Raw genomic sequence first — 21,504 nt, forward strand, 5'->3', positions numbered from 1 at the left:
TTTTGTTGCACTCGTTTGATAATTTTCTATTAGTTAGTTAGTTTTCTATTAGTTAGTTAGTTTTCTATTAGTTAGTTGCAGATTGGAGTTTTCCTTACCCAGTAGTTGTGCACCCTTTTCTTCGCTTATAAAATAATATATTGTTAATATGATAGTTTATTATTCGACGGTTAATATGATAGCTGTTATTTATTTTTTAATTTAATTTATTTATAATGTACTTTGACGATGCAAAAGAGATTGTAAAATCCTACTTGATTAAATGAGTTTCTATTATATTCGATAACGATACGAAACGTACGTAATATGTTAATTAATAAATCGGTAGGGGAGACCGGGGTGAGTTGTGACAGAGGAGAGTTGTGACATCGTTGATTTTTTGGAATCTATTAACTAGAAACTAGGTCGCAATAATGCGCGTTTGTGAGTTCAAGTTACGAGCTAACAAACGCACACTGTTGCGAGCTCGCTAACAGTTATTAGATTCCAAAAAATCGACAATGTCACAACTCTCCTCTGTCACAACTCTCCTCTGTCACAACTTACCTCGGTTTCCCTACTGCCCTCTAAATATCACTGCGCAAGTATCTCACCGACCGTCTGAGATAAGTAATTAATAATTAATCTGTTAAAACCAACACGTAACTTGAAATAGACCAATTTCTCATTTGCTTCAACAACTATTCACCTTTTTAATACGTTGAAATAGCTTTTGTAACGTATGAGGAGTGAAATCTGGACAAAATTCAATGTCGTATTAAATAAAAACAGCACGGTTATTTACGCTCAGTAAATGTGGAATTGCACGCAGGTTTAGCGGGAGTTATAGAAAAAGCGTTTTCCCTAGGGAGTTATGAAGTTTCTAGTGCCATTATTAACAGTTTTTTGTCTTTATACTTAAGTTTTGTATCGCAAGTGTGATGAAAAACATTGTGTGTAACTCGGGGCGTAATAATATTGCAAACTCGAGTCTATAAATCGCTCCGGCAAGCCGTCGCGATTTAACTTACTCTCGTTTGCAATATGTAACTTACGCCCCATGTTGCACAATGTACTCTAACAATGTTATCAAATGAGAACTTTTTAACGGCAGTTATGGTACTTTAAAGCCATCGGTGTCGAAAACACAAATGTTGCCATTTTTTTTAGTTACAATTTTATCTTCCTTAGGAAAACTTTTTTAGGAAACATCGTAAGCTTGACATATTTCACACTCTCGTCCGTTGGACCATTGGTGTTCTCAAAATAGTAGTTACCTTGCCATACATTTCCATTTTGAGTGTCATATGATTAGTCCCCCATAAATCCCATCATGCAACAAGTGTATGTGAGAGTTTTCCAAAAAAAGTGTACAGTCAGCAGCAGAAGTTGCTAAGCGGGCGAGGTGTTCAAAATTACCTTGACACGCTTATTCTCTTAACAATAAAGTCGCGTCTAGATCATTTTGAACACCTGGCCCGCTTAGCAACTTCTACTGCTGACTGTACATTTCATTCATGTCTTCAAAATATTAACTTCTTGAGCTCATTTTACTCAGAATCATTTGTACATTCACGCCTCATACATGAAAAAATGTGTCCAAAGATTTCCTTTCCAGATCGTCACATTCTTGTAGGATTTTTTTTTATTTGTATGAACGTGACGCACTGGAAAACAATTTTTTCATACAAAATTTTGGGACACATTTTTTCATGTATGAGGCGTGAATGTACAAATGATTCTGAGTAAAATGAGCCCAAGAAGTCAATATTTTGAAGACATGATTGAAATGTACACTTTTTTTGGAAAACGCTCAGCTGAAGTACTCCTAACTTTACCATAAAGGGTGTTCTTTATCAATGAAGGATTGACCATGAAAATAAACAACCAGTCACAAATAAAGTCAATATATTAAAAATAATTCCAAACCCTTATATACAATCCCCATAAACATTTCAATAGCGCGATGTAGAAATCGCCGCTCCCGGTACAGCGCCATCTCGCGTGATATTCGGCAAATATTTTAGTATGAAACCTATTCTATAGAAGTACGGACGCGAACAAGAAGTTAATATATCAATTAATAACTGTAAAATACAGTAGGTATATTAATATTGTAGTCCCACGTATCGCATTCCGCTACTTTTGGTCTTTGTCGCATAGTTTTATTTTGCTTTAATATCAACTAAACGGCATTAGTGAGGAGATAAAGTCAAGGATAAGTAATATAAAACTATATCACATAATCAAAATGGGGGATTAAGTAGGACAAGAATAATAATATACTGATCTATACCAGTGGGGACACTCCTGACACATGTATCTATTATCTATGCCTATTTTGTAAAAACATGCCATACGATTAAATAAATAAACCCTAAAGTAAAATTTGTCTGAGAAATAGGTATTCCTTGTTTATATGTACGTAGTTTCTATTTATACAGAAACTAGCTTATTTGACCGCGACTTTAGTTATTTGGATAGCTTATTTTGAATTCAATCTGCTTTTTATATATTCCCCATACTAACTTCCACCCCCTTAAAGGGTGATTTCTGGGATAAATACTACCCTATGTCCTTCCCCGGGACTCAAACGATCTCCATACCACCAAAAGTGGCAAAAAAGGTCACAATCACAATATATAAAATATATAAGAAACGCTCACTTATTGTTAGGAGGCAATGGAGGTATCGATGTGTTTGTGTGCCCCTACTGGCATTAATATGGACACTTTGAAAATTTTTATAATGCCACCGTCCCTGCCACTGGGCGGGCTTAATTCTTCAATCTTCAAACTGGCGTGTCATATAGGCTTGTGTCGGTCATGAACTAAGAACTGTTAAGAATGAAATCCCATCAAGGACAGAAAGGAACTAAATCTTTTTACACGCTCTTAATCGGTCTTTAGGTCCTTTAGTTCAGTGGGATTGATGAGCGCTTGACATGAGGGAAACAGAAAATAGACTGAACGAAATGGTTCACAATCACGTTGGCACGAGTGCGAACGAGATAAAAGAGTGTCAAACAGTCCCAAACCTGAAAAGTATGAAAAAAAATCAAATATTTTTTCTATATTTTTTATTTTATTTTATTGTGTCTAGCTTTTTGATGTTTAACCGTCATATAGTATCGTACAACTTGAATCGTAATTCAGTTGCCAAAAATTTAGAAAAAAAACTAAGGTAATATCGATTCATACATTCCCAGCTCTCAAAGACCGAACTGAACTAAAGGAACTAAAAGACCGAACTAGTTCGTTTGACCGAGAGCGGAGCACTCTCTGTAGTGACCGAGCAGGCACAAGCCTAGTGTTATATGTTATATACTTATACAATTTAGGAAAAATCTTAACAGCGCCATGTAGAAATTCCGCTCCGAGGGATAAGCGACATCTAGTGAGCATTTCAGGCACTAATTTTACAGCTGTCTAGAGTTAGTCCAAGCTAAGTTGGCTGCGATTTTGATAGCCCAGAGTGTGCAACTGTTATTTTAAACGTCAAACGGCTATGAAATTATGACGTTTAAATAACACTTGCGCTGTCTGGGCTATCAAAATTTGGAAGATTTGCACATTCATTTATTACAAGCTTTTATTTACTTTCACCTGTCCCGTTGTCTGTCTGTAATCAAATCTTGCAAGTTAAATTTGGTCCACTTCCGGGTTTCCGATTAAGCTGAAATTTTGCATGCATGCATAAATCGGATGACAATGCAATACTATGGTACCATCGAGCTGATCTGATGATGGAGACAGGAGGTGGCCATAGGAACTCTGTGATGAAACAACGCAACCTAATTGTGTTAGGGGTTTTTAGAATTGTCTCGATGAGTATTAGTTGTCTGTCGTAGAAAAGTACAGTCAGCGATAAAAGCTTGTACCAAAAATGAATTTTTTGACACAAACTTTTTTTATATTCTACGTCGGTGGCAAACAAGCATCCGGCCCGCCTTCAGTCAACCTCAGTACTTTTTTGTACCGAGACTGACTGAAATAGAAGACACGTTCGTACGTTTCCGTGAAAATACGATGGAAAACAATTATACATCTATTCCGTAGTCCGTGGGACTGCATTAACGCATTCAGGGCCAAGAACCCGACAGTCGGGTACACTGTTCGTAGCGGCTACGCGCTACATACGGCGAAAACGTGGCTACGTGCTACGAGCGTAACCCGTAGCACTTAGTGGCAATGAATGTGTTAATATAATAATAAGTTTACCCAATCTCCCGTTAGATGTCGCTGTACCCAGCGGAAACTGACTAATGTTGTGCAAATTCGAATTGAATTGAGTATTGGTTCGTCGAATGTCTTACAATCATAAAAGAACATAAGACATTCCGTATAATTTTATAGTTATTTTTGCAGCCTATGTAGGTATGTCTATTTCTGGCGTTTTAATATAGGCTTTTAATTTAAATATTGGTACAGTTGTAGTGCATAATTGTTTTCCATCGTATTTTCTCGGAAACTTTCGTATTTGTCATGCTACTTCAGTCAACCTCAGCACTTTTCGTACCGAAATTTAGTCCGAGACTGGCTGGAATAGCAAGACACGTTCGTACGTTTCCGTGAAAAACCGGGCAAGTGCGAGTCGGACTCGCGCACGAAGGGTTCCGTACCATAATGCAAAAAACGGCTAAAAAAAACGGTCACCCATCCAAGTACTGACCCCGCCCGACGTTGCTTAACTTCGGTCAAAAATCACGTTTGTTGTATGGGAGCCCCACTTATATCTTTATTTTATTCTGTTTTTAGTATTTGTTGTTATAGCGGCAACAGAAATACATCATCTGTGAAAATTTCAACTGTCTAGCTATCACGGTTCGTGAGATACAGCCTGGTGACAGACGGACGGACGGACAGCGGAGTCTTAGTAATAGGGTCCCGTTTTACCCTTTGGGTACGGAATCCTAAAAACGATGGAACACAATTATGCGCTACATCTGTATATCTTAATCGTTTTGAGTACTTTTGTATAGAAGATACCTTCTGGTAGTGTTGTATGGAACTCGCGACTGTGCTTCAATAAGTACTAATACTCATTGAGTCAATTCTAAAAACCCCTAACACAATTATTAGGGGTTTTTAGAATTGTCTCAATGAGTATTAGTTGCCTGTCGTAAGAAAAGTACAGTCAGCAATAAAAGCTTGTACAAAAAATATTTTTTTCTCAAAAACGTTTTACAATCATAACATTTAAAGACTGCGTCGACTGCCCAGTGGCGCCCTCATTAGGAAAATTGTGTTTTCTAATAAACCAATTAATCCATACTAAACCCTCATTCGCACGAGCGCTTTTTCAACGCGCGTTAAAAAAGCGTTTGAAGGGCACAAGCGTTTATATCAAGCGTTGTTGGATTTTCGATTTTTTGCCTTGGTCGTTAAATCGAATTTAGAGTGAGGACAGATTCAAGCGCTTTTTAAACGCTCGTTGTAAAAGCGTTGTTCCGTTCTTAACGTTTCGTTTTTAAGTAATTAATCAAAATTCCGCGCGCTTCAAACCGTTCATCGATGCAAAGCCAAAACGCACTTCACAACCAAGGCCCCAACGTTGTCTGTTCTCTTTGACGGCGCAGCAACTAGAATCATTTCTCTCTCCTTGCTCTTTTAAAAATGCCGTTTGTCAAAAAAGGACAAACATACTGTTGACAGGATGGACTTCAAATCAAGGTGTCCCTGTTTTAGGTGGAACTAGGTTGTGTATGTGTGCGTAAAAACGTATATGTGTGCTCTTAGTTGCCAAGCGGACCCCAGGCTCCCATGAGCCGTGGCAAAATGCCGGGATAACGGGACCTACCGTGTAAACGAAAATCAAAATCTTTGGTTCATGTTGTCTCGCGTATATACTTACTCCACCGCCTACCGAATTTAAAACTGCTTAATAATTTAACTAAAACTATCGAAATATACCTATATATAATCATTGTTGTCTAGTTAACTAAATGATTTATGGCTCCTCTACACGATGGGCCAACGCCGGCCACTCCAAGGGACGCATTTATGCGTTAGAGTGAGCAAGTGATATTGCTATCTCATTCTACCGCATTGCTGCGTCCCTTGGAGTGGCCGGCGTTGGCCCATCGTGTAGAGGAGCCATTATCCTTTTATCATAAATAACTGAATTGTTACCGCAACCTGCAATTTTGCTCGCTAATTCGATTGCCCGATCAAATCAGGAGGTGTGGACGCAAAAATGCCAATTTTCGAAGCTATTAGTATCTATGGAATGCTAGGACCGTGCTAGGTACGTGAGTTTGTTTATGGTTGTAAAATTGGTGATTAAATTGTGTACGTGTGGACGCTAGATGAGATTGGCGCCAATTATTTTCCTGATCAAAACGACCGATTTGATCAGGCCCGCCTGGATACCACTGTAGTTTGATCACGCGTTTCGTTGGCCCTTTGATCTCCTTTTGTTCCAAGAGCCACATAAACTTTACAACTAATTCCGATTTATAACTAATATTATGAGCACAAGGAGTTGAAAAAATAAACTTCCAGTTAATCCGGTTATAATATTAGCTGAAAATTGTTGAGCATTAGAGTTTCCGTTCGCCGAGACATCTATTGTCAACTAGCAGTACCTACTGATAAATTCCGCTACCTGACGTTAGATGTCGACTACGAAATAACTCGTATTTTGGTAAGGAAACTGATGTAAACCACTCTTTCTATACTTATACCGGGTGTGGCCTGTAATATGAGCAAAAAATTAAACTGTAGTGTAGGCTGTCAGCGACTTTTAAAAATAAATATTGGGGTCATCATACACAGATCAACCTACCCCAAACTAAGCAAAGCTTGTACTATGGGTGCTAGGTGACTATATACTTACTTATATAGATAAATACATACTTATATACATATAAAACACCCATGACTCAGGAACAAATATTAGTGTTCATCACACAAATAAATGCCCTTACTGGGATTCGAACCCAGGACCATCGGCTTCGCAGGCAGGGTCACTACCCACTAGGCCAGACCGGTCGTCTACTAACACTAATAACTTGTGGTTTGATTTTTATTACACTTTAAAGTTTATTCTAAGACGCAACGTCAATCACGATGATATGGCGTGGCGATGGCGTCCATTGAAGATATAAGGGTAACTCTTATTCTTATGCATTTTTTGTGTAACACGTAAGAATAGCATGTATTTTTGTGAAAATAAGTAATCTCTATATCAATATACTTAGCAATTTACCTCTAGTTTTAGGTCAACCTAAATGTATTGTCCTAAGAGTATTAGAAACATATAAAAAAAAATTACAAGTGCGAAATGTCACAGACCGTGTAGTGTGACTTCCCCAGATTTTGGAATATTTGATTTTTTTTTGAAAAAATATGAAGTGATTTTGCAATAATTTATATCAAATATAAAACACTAATCCTTGTTCTACAACACTGTTTAAAAATTGTATGGATTTATAACGATTTTATATAATTTTAAACAACATACATTTTGTGATTAGTTTTCGCGTCACCACCGCGCGTGGTAATATAAACATGCGGTACTCGGTAGAAAATTATCTTTACTACTGGCAGCCTTATTAAAGTTTTTTTAGAACAGCAACACTGTGTTGTTGTCAGGTTTACGAATGGCTGGAGGGAGAAGTTTTGTCGAAAATTATTTATTTGTGTTCATTTGAAAAAACGGTCGGAAAAAACATTTGAAACCTTAACGCATCACCGCCGTGTTAGAGTTTTAAAAGTAAGTTGCAGTTTCACGTTATTGTTTGTAACATAAGATATACCTCATACATTGCAGATTAAGCTAATTATTTAACATTTGCAAAATCAAAAGAAATGTTTATGTAAAATCGAACATGTTCCAAATTATCACGACCGTGGCCTCAAAAATCTGTCACCACCACGGACTTTTGAGTCCACGTTCGTGACATATAGACACGTGGTCGTGTCATTCTTAATTCGTTTGATTAATTTAGAGGCACATGCACTTTTCAGTAATGTATTTTTATTAGCTACAGATCATTTGCTATTATTGCCCGACTGCCAAAGCAAAAAAAATGTTTTTCACTTGTATGTACGTATGATGTATCGAATTCTTTGTCACGCTCTATAGCCTTTATAGTTTGACGGATTTCAACGTCTGAGCTGTCATTAGGTTTGTCGTAGTCATAGGAGTGACGTATGCTATGTTAAAATAACTATATAAATCAAAATAGCCGAGTTGGCCACCAAAATGCCGAAACGTCACGACTGAGGGACACTTTGTCACAAACGTGTTTGTAGCCGCCGTGCAGGTCAGGATCTCGACGACTCAAATAAAAAGCTTCGATTTGAAGTAAACTATTATAATTTCAATAGGTACTGGTTTTACAAGGGTTCCTTGACTAACCGGTTAAATGTAAAAGTGGTGTGGTAATCGTATGGAGGCTGATGAAAGAGTGATTTGCATAATTTGAATGTCCGAAAATAGTGGTTAAGATTTGGGTGCCTCTAATTGGCCGCGATACATAATATGTGGAGCGCTCCTATTGGTGCTTTAGAAAAAGCTTCCAAATACTAGCCGAGCCCGACGGCTGCGTTTAGTTACTGTATTATACAAATAAAGGTTGCGTTCGCAACATGTTCGCAATATGTACTCATTTTATTTACCTTTCCTGAGGGTATTAAGCTTGACCATATGAATCAAAAAATTGCTTTTTGTATGTACTTTTGATATATGTAATAATATGTGAAAAATAAAAACGTTTATGAAAAAACATTTTTTTGGACACAATTTAAGAATCACCCATAATAATATTTATTTTGTATGAAAAATAGGGAGTCTAAATACTTCATAATTTTTAAAAGTTGTTGAACAAAAGTGTCACCGTTTGAGGAGTACAATCTATGTTTTAATTATTTGCTCGTGTTACAGGCCACACCCGGTATAACTCTATGAAATAGACAGAGAGCCTACCGCGTACCACGAGTGTTGCCCTACTTCACTTTGCTGTACATTGCTACTTACATACTTTGCTTGACAGACTATAAACTGGTTCAATATAGATCGGGCAGTATCAATCAGCACAAATTGTAAATAGAGTCGGACCAATAAAAGTCTGCAGCGGATTTGATAGCCCACGCAGTGCGTCATTTATACGTCATAATTTCATAGAAGTTTGATGTTTAAAATAACACTTTCACTGTGTGGGGTATCAAATCCGCTGCAGACTATTCTTGGTCTGACTCTAGTGCTTTTTCTGCTTGCCTAGTTGCCGCCGCTGACTCTGCTGCCGCACACACGGTACTCACTTTTCTTTACTAGTGCATGCTAATTGTAGTCACTTTTTACGCGAGCCCGGTGTGTGATCGAGACAGCGCTATGCAAGTATTAGCACTTGCATAGCGCTGTCTCGCTCACACACCGGGCACTGGAGGCCTTGGTCACTTTTTTCTTAGTATATGACATTTATTTCAGTTTACAGTTTATATATTAGTACCTAGTGTTTCTACTTGAAATAAAAACAAGTTAAAATATTTTCAGAAAATAATTTAATTTGTTCTAATACTTCGTATTGCAGGTGACTAAAATAAACAGCCTGTATCTTATTTAGTTATTTAAACTTTATTGCACAAAACATAAAAATAATGTACAAATGGCGGACTTAATGTCTAATGATCTACCAGTCAACCATCGGGCCAAACAGAGACACATGTAAAAATGGTGCAAGGAGAACAGAGGAATTTATTAGAACACTGGAAAACAACTGAACAAGTAATAATTCTGCTAAACTTATCTTATTATATATTCCAGACCGTATTTCGAAGAGAAGGCCCGCATCAACACGGCGCTGGAGGCGCAGAAGGCGCGCATACAGACCTTAGAGGAGCAGGTCTGCGAGGCGAAGCAGCAATACTCCTCAGCCTTGAGGAACCTGGAGCGGATATCCGATGAGATACACAAGCACCGGTCGAGGCGGCAGTCCACGAGAAACGGTAAGGATACTGTAGTCTGTCTGGAGGCGCAGAAGGCGCGCATACAGACCTTAGAGGAGCAGGTCTGCGAGGCGAAGCAGCAATACTCCTCAGCCTTGAGGAACCTGGAGCGGATATCCGATGAGATACACAAGCACCGGTCGAGGCGGCAGTCCACGAGAAACGGTAAGGATACTGTAGTCTGTCTGGAGGCGCAGAAGGCGCGCATACAGACCTTAGAGGAGCAGGTCTGCGAGGCGAAGCAGCAATACTCCTCAGCCTTGAGGAACCTGGAGCGGATATCCGATGAGATACACAAGCACCGGTCGAGGCGGCAGTCCACGAGAAACGGTAAGGATACTGTAGTCTGTCTGGAGGCGCAGAAGGCGCGCATACAGACCTTAGAGGAGCAGGTCTGCGAGGCGAAGCAGCAATACTCCTCAGCCTTGAGGAACCTGGAGCGGATATCCGATGAGATACACAAGCACCGGTCGAGGCGGCAGTCCACGAGAAACGGTAAGGATACTGTAGTCTGTCTGGAGGCGCAGAAGGCGCGCATACAGACCTTAGAGGAGCAGGTCTGCGAGGCGAAGCAGCAATACTCCTCAGCCTTGAGGAACCTGGAGCGGATATCCGATGAGATACACAAGCACCGGTCGAGGCGGCAGTCCACGAGAAACGGTAAGGATACTGTAGTCTGTCTGGAGGCGCAGAAGGCGCGCATACAGACCTTAGAGGAGCAGGTCTGCGAGGCGAAGCAGCAATACTCCTCAGCCTTGAGGAACCTGGAGCGGATATCCGATGAGATACACAAGCACAGGTCGAGGCGGCAGTCCACGAGAAACGGTAAGGATACTATAGTCTGTCAAGCAAAGTATGTCAAATTCCAAATTATTTATTTGTTAAACATAGGTATATACAACAGTAGGTCTTACATCCATACTAATATTATAAATGCGAAAGTGTGTCTGTCTGTCTGTCTGTCTGTCTGTTACCTCTTCACGCTTAAACCGCTGAACGGATTTAGTTTAAATTTGGCATTGAAATAGTTTAAGTCCCGAGGAAGGACATAGGATAGTTTTTATGTCAGAAGTCATCCCTAAAGAGGGTGAAAAGGGGGGTGGAAATGAGAAAATTAATGAAGTGCCTGTTAATTGGTTAAGCATATTATGCTCGAATTGCTATTAAATTTTATCCAGGCGCTGTACTTACTCTAGCTGCTGGTACTAATTTCACGCAGGCGAAGTCGCGGGCAAAAGCTAGTGTATAATATAGTAACACTATGTTTCGCCACATGGCACACATATAGCTACAGAGCACATGTAGCGTGCAATTATAAACTAAGTCTTAAAACACACAACAACTACAAATTAAAAGGTTATAAAGTTTTCTGAGTCGTGAGTCAGTAGCAATGTACAGCAAAGTGAAGTACGGCAACACTCAAATAGTATTGCGCTAAGAAAAGTAGCAATGTACATCGAACCAAAACATGTAATTATCATAACCTCAAATATTAACGATCAACGAGCATGATTGTACATTGTAGGCACCTTGACTTTGCTTAAGTTCATGCGCAATATTATTTAATATCTTCTTCCTCGCGTTATCCCGGCATTTTGCCACGGGAGCCTGAGGTCCGATTGACAACTAATCCCATGATTTGACGTAGGCACTAGCTTTTACGAAAGCGACTGACATCTGATCTTCCAACCCAGAGAGGAAACTAGGCCTTATTGGGACTAGTCCGGTTTCCTCACGATGTTTTCCTTCACCGAAAAGCGACTGGTAAATATCAAGTTCCGAAAAACTCATTGGTACGAGCCGGGGTTCGAACCCGCGCAACCTCCGGATTGAAAGTTGCACGCTCTTACCGCTAGGCCACCAGCGCTTTTATGAAATTACTAGCTTTTGCCTGCGACTTCGTCTGCGTGGAATTAGTGACAGCAGCTAAAGTAGGTATAGCGCCTGGATAATGTTAATAGCAATCATTCAATTCGCGCATTGCTTACTCCAATTATAAGGCAATTCATTAGCTCTTTCAATTCCACCCCCCTTTGCACTCTCTTTAGGGATGATTTCTGACATAAAAACTATCCTATGTCCTTCCCCGGGTCTCAAACTATCTCTATACCAAATTTCAACTAAATCGGTTCAGCGGCTTAAGCGTGAAGAGATAACAGACAGACAGACAGACAGACACACTTTCGCCGTTATAATATTAGTATGGATTTATGACGTATAAATGACACTTGCACTGCGTGTGCTTTCAAAATCGTTGCAGACTTTTCTTGGTCTAACTCTATTCGATTTCTCTATTCGAATTTTACTAAAAGGCTACATAATGTGTGTAAAAAATACATCCCCTCACAGATTTTAACATAAGTTTGAATTTTAACAATAGGGAATACATATTACGCAAAACTGCGTAGAGGGCGTCACAAGCGCTATCCCAGGGCCTACCGCGAAACACGAAAATCGAAAGCTCGGTTTCTGCCTCTCTATCACCCTTGCCTATTCGATCGATAGAGAGGCAGATAACGAATTTTCGATTTTCGCGTTTCGCGGTAGGCCACCTGTAAACAAACCGCCTTGATGCATCAATGTCATAGTGAAAACTTGTCAAAAAACTGTTTAAGGCCTAGTATGTATAAGTTACTCTATGGTTTACTAAACAACATATTGCTGCACTCTGGCGGCAGAACGTTGCAGTAAAACTCCATATTTTTTTTTCAGCGATAGAAATAGACCGAGCATCAACAATCACAGATGTAGCCAGCGACACCTCCAACGGAGTCCTCGAAGACCTGTGTTCCCAAAGCACTGACGCATCTGTTCGGGAGTGGCTGCGGCGGGCCGCCGCCGAGCGGCCCGGACAGGATGACACCTGGACGGAGATAGACCTGGACTACTCCAGCCCTGAGGAGGTAGGGAGCGGGCCGGGCTGGAACACACCTGAACCTTGTTCATGCACACTAGAGATGCACCGGATATTCGGTTATTATTCGGTATCCGGCCTATCCGGCCATTATACTAATATCCGGCCGGATACCGGATAGTAACATTGCTTGATTTAGGTGTAAACACATTGCATCTAAGAAACCGTCACGGTCATTAATCGTAAACTCGTTTATTATTTTAAAACAATTTAAACATTTCACTGACTTGCACCCGCACTCATTTCGATCCTAGAAATGAGTCCGCGCGATCGTTCACTAGGAAACAGGTCAAAACCTGCACAATGCGCATCTAAAAAACCGGAATGTAAGTATATCATTCCGCCGGCCGAATATTCGTCGGCCGGATGCCGAATATTCGGCCGATGGTCAGGCCGAATATCCGGTATCCGATATCCGGCTAACAACTATCTGTTGCATCTCTAATGCACACCCTTAGACCATAAATAACTGTAAAGTGTCATTCTATGGAACTTGCTAACTATGTAAACAAACCGCCATATTGAAATTGTCTCTGAATGATGAATTTACTAGTGACTTTTGTTTACATAGTTAGCAAGTTCCATATAATGACATTTTAGGCACATGATTGGCGCGACAGTATCTTGCAGCGAGATAGATTACCCGTCTTTTTCTAACTATGTTAATTAAAGAGGGACGGTGTGTCTATCTCGCCGCGAAATACTTTACTCTATGGTTTCGACACAGATCTTTTTTCCATGTACATATTACTTCTTCACCTCCCCGCAAAAACTGGGCAGTCATTTGTGGCTTTCTATCACAGAAGGGTCCTTATGCTTCAAGTGCAATAAGGACGCTTCCATCCCAAATTTCAGCAGAAATTCTGATAGAAACGTCCTTATTACAGATGAAGCACAAGGACCCTTCTCTGATGGAAAGTCACATTTTTGCACGCAAATACGACATAAGGCTAATCCAGTTGTTGTACGTTCTAAGTATTCACTATGAAAAGTAATAATAAGTAGTTTCTTTGAGAATATTTTTTTTTAATCATACTGATAATGAGTATTTTGTTTGTCAGGTGAGCTTCGAGAAATGCTCGCTGCGGCCTCGCTCGTCCCCTGACCAACCGTCACCGCCGAGCCCTGGCGAGTCCAAAGTGTCCGCTGCGTCACCCCGTCGCATAATACGGTTAGTTGTAGCAGGCCTCGCTTACCTCGGCCACAGAATAAATAATAGTACTACCGTACAGAAAGGAAACTTCCTGCAAAACCGAAGTTTGACAGCGGTTCAGGGTCGAATCATGCTGTCCTTTTCTAATATATGGCACTAACCCTTTCGGCTATTTAGGGTTGTCAAAATTCAAGCCATTATCTTATCTGTGGTCGTACAGTCACCTGCAATAATATGTTACTCTTCGAAGGCCGCAAAAATATGTGACACGCTCTTATGGCTCAACAAACAAGATCGTGTCAGATATTTTTGCGGCCGTCGTTGTGTAACATAATATTGCAGGTGACTGTACACGCAAAGGGACTTCAAGTTGTGTCAACCCTAATAATTGCTCGGAGTAATGCTGAGCCGAACGGAGCCGAGATCATATTCGAGCGATAAAGAGGAAGACAACTAAATATCGATTTTCGCGTTTCCCGGTAGGCCCTTGTTAACAAACCGCCTTGATGCATCAATGTCATATTTTATTGTCTGTGAAATCTTGTCAAAAAGCAGTTTAAGGCACAGTATGTATAAGTTACTCTATGGTTTACTAGCTAGCTTAGTGCTGCCCTCTGGCGGCAGAACATTGCAGTAATACCAGGCGTGGCTCGCTCCGCGATTACACAAGTACATCCGTTCCACACCAATTTTGGTGGCTAGCCATAAGCCGCGCGTGGCGCTGTCGCCACCTAGCGGCCATATCTGTCCGATCGTAACAGACGCGTTTTGTTAGAGAGTGAGTCGTCTGTACCTAGTACTATTACAAGCTTTTTGTCTGTCTGTCTGTCTGTAATCAAATCTTGCAAGTTAAATTTGATCCACTTCCCGGTTTCCGATTGATCTGAAATTTTGCATGCATGCATAAATCGGATGACAATGCAATATTATGGTACCATCGAGCTGATCTGATGATGGAGACAGGAGGTGGCCATAGGAACTCTGTGCTGAAACAACGCAACCTAATCGTGTTAGGGCTTTTTAGAATTGTCTCGATGAGTATTAGTTGTCTGTCGTAAGAAAAGTACAGTCAGCGATAAAAGCTTGTACCAAAAATGACATTTTTGCCAAAACTTTTTTAATTCTGTGACATAATTTCCAGAAGTTCTATGGACCGCACAGCTCTGCTGCGAGCCGACTTGGAGAAGGCTGAGAAGGGCAGACGGCAGTCCCTGGACGCCATACTGCACGACACCGGGGAAAAGGTCAAGGAGATCAAGGAGATGTTCCAAGGTCAGTCGAGTGTGGTAATACCCCGTATTGACATAATTTCCACAAGTTCTATGGACCGCACAGCTCTGCTCCGAGCAGACTTAGAGAAGGCTGAGAAGGGCAGGCGGCAGTCCCTGGACGCCATACTGCACGACACCGGGGAGAAGGTCAAGGAGATCAAGGAAATGTTCCAAGGTCAGTCGAGGTCACGGGTATCCCTATCCCTTCTCCTATTCCTTCCTCTATATCCCTTTGTTGAAGTGAAAACTTCTTTAGCGGCGCACTTTTTGTGATAGGGAAAAAATTTTAAACTCGCGACAGGTCACGTGACCGTAAGATTCGTAAGACGTAAGACGGACACGTGACCTGATCGAAAAACCGTTAAAATGTCATTGAGTATTCACTTCTGCCGGCACTCCCGGAGTGCAAACCGTTTTTTTTTACTACGTCGGTGGCAAACAAGCATCCGGCCCGCCTTCAGTCGACCTCAGTACTTTTTGTACCGAGACCGACTGAAATAGCAAGACACGTTCGTACGTTTCCGTGAAAATACGATGGAAAATTATGCGCAACATCTGTAGTCCGTGGGACTGCATTAACACATTCAGGGCCAAGAACCCGACAGTCGGGTACACTTCGTAGCGGCTACGCGCTACATACGGCGAAAACGTGGCTACGCGCTACGAGCGTAACCCGTAGCACTTAGTGGCAATGAATGCGTTAATATAATAATAAGTTTACCCAATCTCCCGTTAAATGTCGCTGTACTCAGCGGAAACTGACTAACGTTGTGCAAATTAGTTGAGTATTGGTTCGTCAAAGGTCTCACGAAAGTTATAATGTCATATATTATTATCATTCGATTTTCTGTATGATAAATTTATTTTTGTAGCCTATGCCGATTTTTGGCTTTTTAATATAGGCAAAGAGGAATTGAAGAAGAGAGATACTGTCATGGTCAGGGGCGAAACTTAAAAGGGGGGCTTTTTTACATAGAAACAGGCGACGTCGGTATCACATTAATGACAAAATTTGCTCACATGATGCTTCCATATAAATCAACTAGATGGCGTCACCGCAGAAAAACATGCATCCAGGCCATAATTGTTAAAAAGAAAAAGAACTTTGTCTTTGCATTTTTATCACAAATTCCGTTTCAAGTATGAAACGTTTAAAATTTTCTGTAATTTAGGTACCTCACATTTTTTAATCGTTTTAATTTAATTTTATTTATATTAAAATAATATAATCGTTTTTATTAACAACAACTAACTAAATAGTTTTGCCAAGTGCCTTACGTGAAAGGAAACGTTAAAACAAAAAACATAGTAACCGTCAAAGTATAAAATTCAAACAGAAAATTAAATTTTTTTGTAATTTTAATTAATAATTTAAAGTATAATCACTATAAATTTATGAAAATGAGTGCGCCTGGGAAAAAAAAACTTCATTGCCTTTTCGGCTGTGCGAATTAAAACAAAATGACTCCAAAACGCATCAATGCTTCGTGGCTCGTGCTAGCTAGTCAAATTTACGTCCAAGTTTTAATAGTGGATTTGTATTATTTCGAACTAATTTACTAGTTCGACCACAGAAACTTTGCAGCGCTAGATAAAAAGTAGTTTTTAAAAATCAGTATGTGACAACACCACAGAAAATGGATTAAAGAGTGTTGATACTTGTGAAATTTCTACCATATTTACCGTCTATGAAAAATTTAAGCTGTGCATTTAAGGTTAAATAAATTTAATTCCAACAATATATGTCACTATTATGTATACATATATTAAATGTTGATAAATAATATTGGGAGATTTGGGAGAATATGACATTTGGCTTCATCAAAATTATTGAGCTTTTGTAATATCCGCGACGGCCTAGCGGTAAATAGGTACAGAGAGCCTACCGCAAACACCGGAGTTCGCAAATTGCGAGCATCTTTCTCTTTTACTCCCATTAAGGCGTAATTATATTGAAAAAGAAATTTCCCGTAATTCGCGAACTTCGGATTTCGGAAAAACGAAATAAACCATTAAAACAATAAACATACTTACATTTAAAATAAATTTAAGCTTTAACTAGTAGCCAGTAGGCACCCATGCCGTAAGCATTAAGCATGGTGGTTGTGGGTTAGAGGACTTCGATCTCAAAACCCAGCTCTAACCAATGGGTTTCTCGAAATGTTAGAGGAAGTTCATAAGGTAATAGTATGCCTATACCTATTAGGTGTGTTCAATTTGCTGTGAAACCTTAGTCTAAACCAATCTTCCAGCCAATATTATAATATATTATCTATTTATGTTATAGATATGGTGCAAGTATTAAAATGTTTCATTCCACTTACCCGTCATCAACTCAAAATTTTGTAAACATTGTCGTTTTTGAGCTTGAATCGCCTAGTGCTGATTTTTTACTAGTGCAAAATTATTCGTCATGCGGAAAAGTAATTCCCACACGCCGATTTTGTAAGGTTTCACCATGTTTTTCCCGTTCATCACAAAACACAACGAAAATTTAAACGATTTTGACAAACACATACCATAGAGAATGACGTTTACTGACTGCTAGAAAACATTGCCATATATAGTTTTTTAATTCGCTGTCTAATTATTGCGCTGCAAAGTTTCTGTGGTCGCACTATAGGTATAATAAGTGGAACCCTTAGAAAATATTTTTTTGGTTTGTTTTTGTTACGCATGTAAGTAATTAAAAATAAATGACATTTTTACACATCGTGTTTTTACTTTTGCGACTAAAATATTCTTTGGTATGAACATTTATAAAATACTGGTCTAGGTAGTAAATCGTCACTGAATGAATAGGTATTATAGTACATAATATTTTGGCGCCCTTTTCCTTGACCGTGTACAATGCACTACAATGAGGTGTATTCATTTTTCACGTGATTGCTTTGCAAGAAGGTGAAAGAATGGAACCCTCATTGTAGTTCACTGTAAACGGTCAAGGAAAAAGGCGCCATAGTTTTTATTAGTATGCATGTGTGCCACGCACACATAGGTAAAGGTTTGTAATAAAAATCCGCTAGGAGCGTTAGTGTCGACGTTTTTTGACATTTACTCGCGAGTTGGCTCTCTTTTACAATACATATATTATTATACTCTTTGGTCATGGTAAATTATGTAGCTACAGTTCAATTACTGCCATCTTCCGACAGACGATTAAACCTGTTTGAACTCCATTTAACTTTGACCCTTATTCTTTAAGTGATATGTGTTAACCTTTTAGAATAGAATATCCTTATCCTTAATTTTGTAAGTATTATTTTAACATTGTTGACAATATTGGTTATAAAAGCATAATAAATATCTTATCGAATAGAATAGAATAGAATAGAAATACATTTATTTATGACAAACAAACACAGATGACAAAAACATGTTGACAAATATACAATGTATAACATTTAGTGAAAAATGCCATAAAAGGGTCACAACTCAGCATGTTGCTGGCAAAGCCAGCGCTGTTCTTCCGTTGTAACCCAGGCTTACGCCGTTCGACGACGAGGCGGTTATGCTATAATTTACTAAACTAATTAAAAACTAGAACTATACCTAAAAACTATACCTAAAACATAAAATTGAAACTAAAACTATTTAATATACAACTTCAACATTGCGGCAATTGCCGTATCTGGAACAGGCCTGACAGCCAAGTGACAGCTGGCCGCCACGCCATGGCCACGTCACACGGCACGACACCAGCACGGCCATATTTGTGCTATGACATAGCTATCCACGTGTACATTTTGTGCAGAAGACTTAAAAACTTCTAGTCGTAAAAGCTTTAAACAAACCAAAACTATATCACTAAATTAATTATTTGGAAAAGACGAACAAATTAAAATAAAGTGACAAAAAATAGTGCAGAAATGGTTGGCTCATGGGAAATAACTACAGGTATGTGAAAAAAAAAGGCTTCTTAGATAAAACTAGTATCACATCTTAAACTTTCCTGTCTTTGCTGATGTTCATATATCTCTTTTTTTAGCGTAACTTTGAAACTATGCACACTTTTCAGGTTCCTCAAAGGCGGAGACAGATTGTTCCAGCATTTTGTTGCCAAATATCTAAAACTTCCACGGAATGCAGCCGAACAGTGACGGTGCGTTAACAACTGCAACCCACATTGTCGAGCTACACGAGTCTTACGGAAGGAAAGTTTCTCAAAGAGATACGCAGGAGACCGCTGGTGCACTACCTCAAAAAGAAGACTTGCCAGATGAAGCTTACGTCGGTGTAGCATTTTAAGCATGTTGCATTTGTTTAAAAATGGGGTTACATGTGCCCTTAACGGAATATTGAAGCAAAAACGGGCACAAGCGTTCTGAACTCGTTGCACCAGTCGCTTTGTTTTAGTGAGTAGTCGTGGACCATATACTATATCCATATAATTTAATTTTGACAGAACAAGTGAGTCAACTAATTGGATGCGTAGAATTTCACACAAGAAAGGTCTTATCTTGTACAAAACTTTTAACTTATAGAAACAGCTCCTAACTAAATTTGAAATATGTTTCTCATACCTGAGCTCCGAATCCATTAATAGGCCTAAGTTTCTTGCTTCACTGACACGCTCGATGGCATTTCCCATTAATTTTACATCCATTGTAGGATTAAGCCTAGCCAGCTGATGTTTACTGCCAAATGCTAGGTACTTTGTTTTGGCAGGGTTCAATAATAAGCCATTACTGGTAGCCCAGTCCGCTATTCTACAAAGATCCTCATTTAGTTTGCCTATTGCATTGTCAATGTCCAACTGCTTGAATGAGATATACACCTGCACATCGTCTGCATATATGTGGTATTTACAATGTTTTATATGCCTTATTATGTCGGCAGAGTACAAAATAAACAAGATCGGGCCGAGGATCGAGCCTTGAGGCACTCCTCGTGCTAGTTTCATGCTCTCTGAGATGAGCGATGAGCCATCACTCAAGCTTAATTTTACATGCTGGCTACGATTTGCAAGGTAACTATCAAACCATTTAAGTGCACCAGAATCAAACCCGTAGTAGCTCAATTTTGATAACAATAATACCGTATCTATACAATCGAATGCCCGGGAAAAGTCTAGCAGCACTAATATAGTACACATTCCTTGATCCTGAGCACACAGTATATGATCAGTGACGTCGAGCAAAGCTGTCATGGTGCTCCTTCCCTTCCTAAAGCCCGACTGTACATCCGGTAAAATATTGTTTTTCTCTATATATTCTGTTAATTGCAAGCACACAACCTTCTCCAACACCTTAGACAGACAGGGCAATAGACTTACTGGTCTAAGATCTTTAAGCTGGGTAGGATTTGTAATCTTAGGGAGGGGTCGTACAACTGCTTGCTTCCAGGCGTCAGGAAAAGAAGAAGTTAGAATAGAAGCATTTATCAATTTTGTTATTATGTCCAAACTGTTAGGTAATGTCATCATGATCATATCTAGATTTATGCCATCACAGCCCATAGCATTTGTTTTCAAGCCTTTAATTATTGTAAGAACCATATCAGGGCTGACCGGCTGCAGCTTAAATACTGAATTATTAAATCTGTCAAATTCAAAATAGGTCAACTGTGAAATAGATGTTTGTGCAGTACACGGCAGGTTTAGAAAATGTATATTTATTGCATCATGGTCATTAAAGCAGGATGGTAAATCAGGGTCATTTTTAGGGATTAATGTAGATTTAAGATTCTTCCATAAAACTTTAGGGTTTTTTATTTTATTATTAATATTATATTTAAAATACGCTACTTTCTCATTATATAGGGCTTTATTTACTGTAGATTTTAACTCTTTATAGTACATTTGCTTAGCACTTGTCTTGTTTTTATGATACTCTGCTGCTGCTCCATCACGCAGTTTCATCATAAACTGGATAGTGTCAGTGATCCACGGTGGGCGGGGAGCCTTAATTACAATAGACTTGGTAGGTGCATGTAAGTCAAATAATATTTGTAGGTTTTTACTGAAAGCATTTGCAATTTCATTTGCATTCATAATGGGCAGCAAATTCCAACACATTTCTTGCAAATCCTTTTCATAAAAATTAAGTTCTATATTTTTTATGGGCCTATATGTGGTGGTGTATGGCTTGGGCTTGTCACGTTTAATGAAAAACTCGCAAGTTATTAGACAATGACCGTGTACAGATCCAAGGTGCTCAATGTTAATGTTTCTAGCTTGTAGATCTGTGCACACAACATCAAGCAGTGTCTGGCTCTTGTCAGTGAAGTGTGTAGGCT

The 21,504-nt window shown here is 39.4% G+C and overlaps 1 protein-coding gene across 1 annotated transcript in view; it reads left to right on the top strand.

Annotated features, from left to right (window-relative positions):
- Positions 1-21,504, top strand: part of LOC134800850 (SH3 domain-binding protein 5-like) — a 48,644-nt gene that overhangs the window by 4,081 nt on the left and 23,059 nt on the right. Inside the window, exons 5-8 of the mRNA XM_063773406.1 lie at positions 9,748-9,929; positions 12,648-12,832; positions 13,905-14,014; positions 15,141-15,268. Of these exons, the coding sequence (XP_063629476.1) occupies positions 9,748-9,929; positions 12,648-12,832; positions 13,905-14,014; positions 15,141-15,268 (605 nt within the window). The remainder of the gene's footprint in view (positions 1-9,747; positions 9,930-12,647; positions 12,833-13,904; positions 14,015-15,140; positions 15,269-21,504) is intronic.

Source organism: Cydia splendana, chromosome 20, assembly GCF_910591565.1.
Source record: "Cydia splendana chromosome 20, ilCydSple1.2, whole genome shotgun sequence".
In the NCBI taxonomy this organism is placed as follows: domain Eukaryota; kingdom Metazoa; phylum Arthropoda; class Insecta; order Lepidoptera; family Tortricidae; genus Cydia; species Cydia splendana.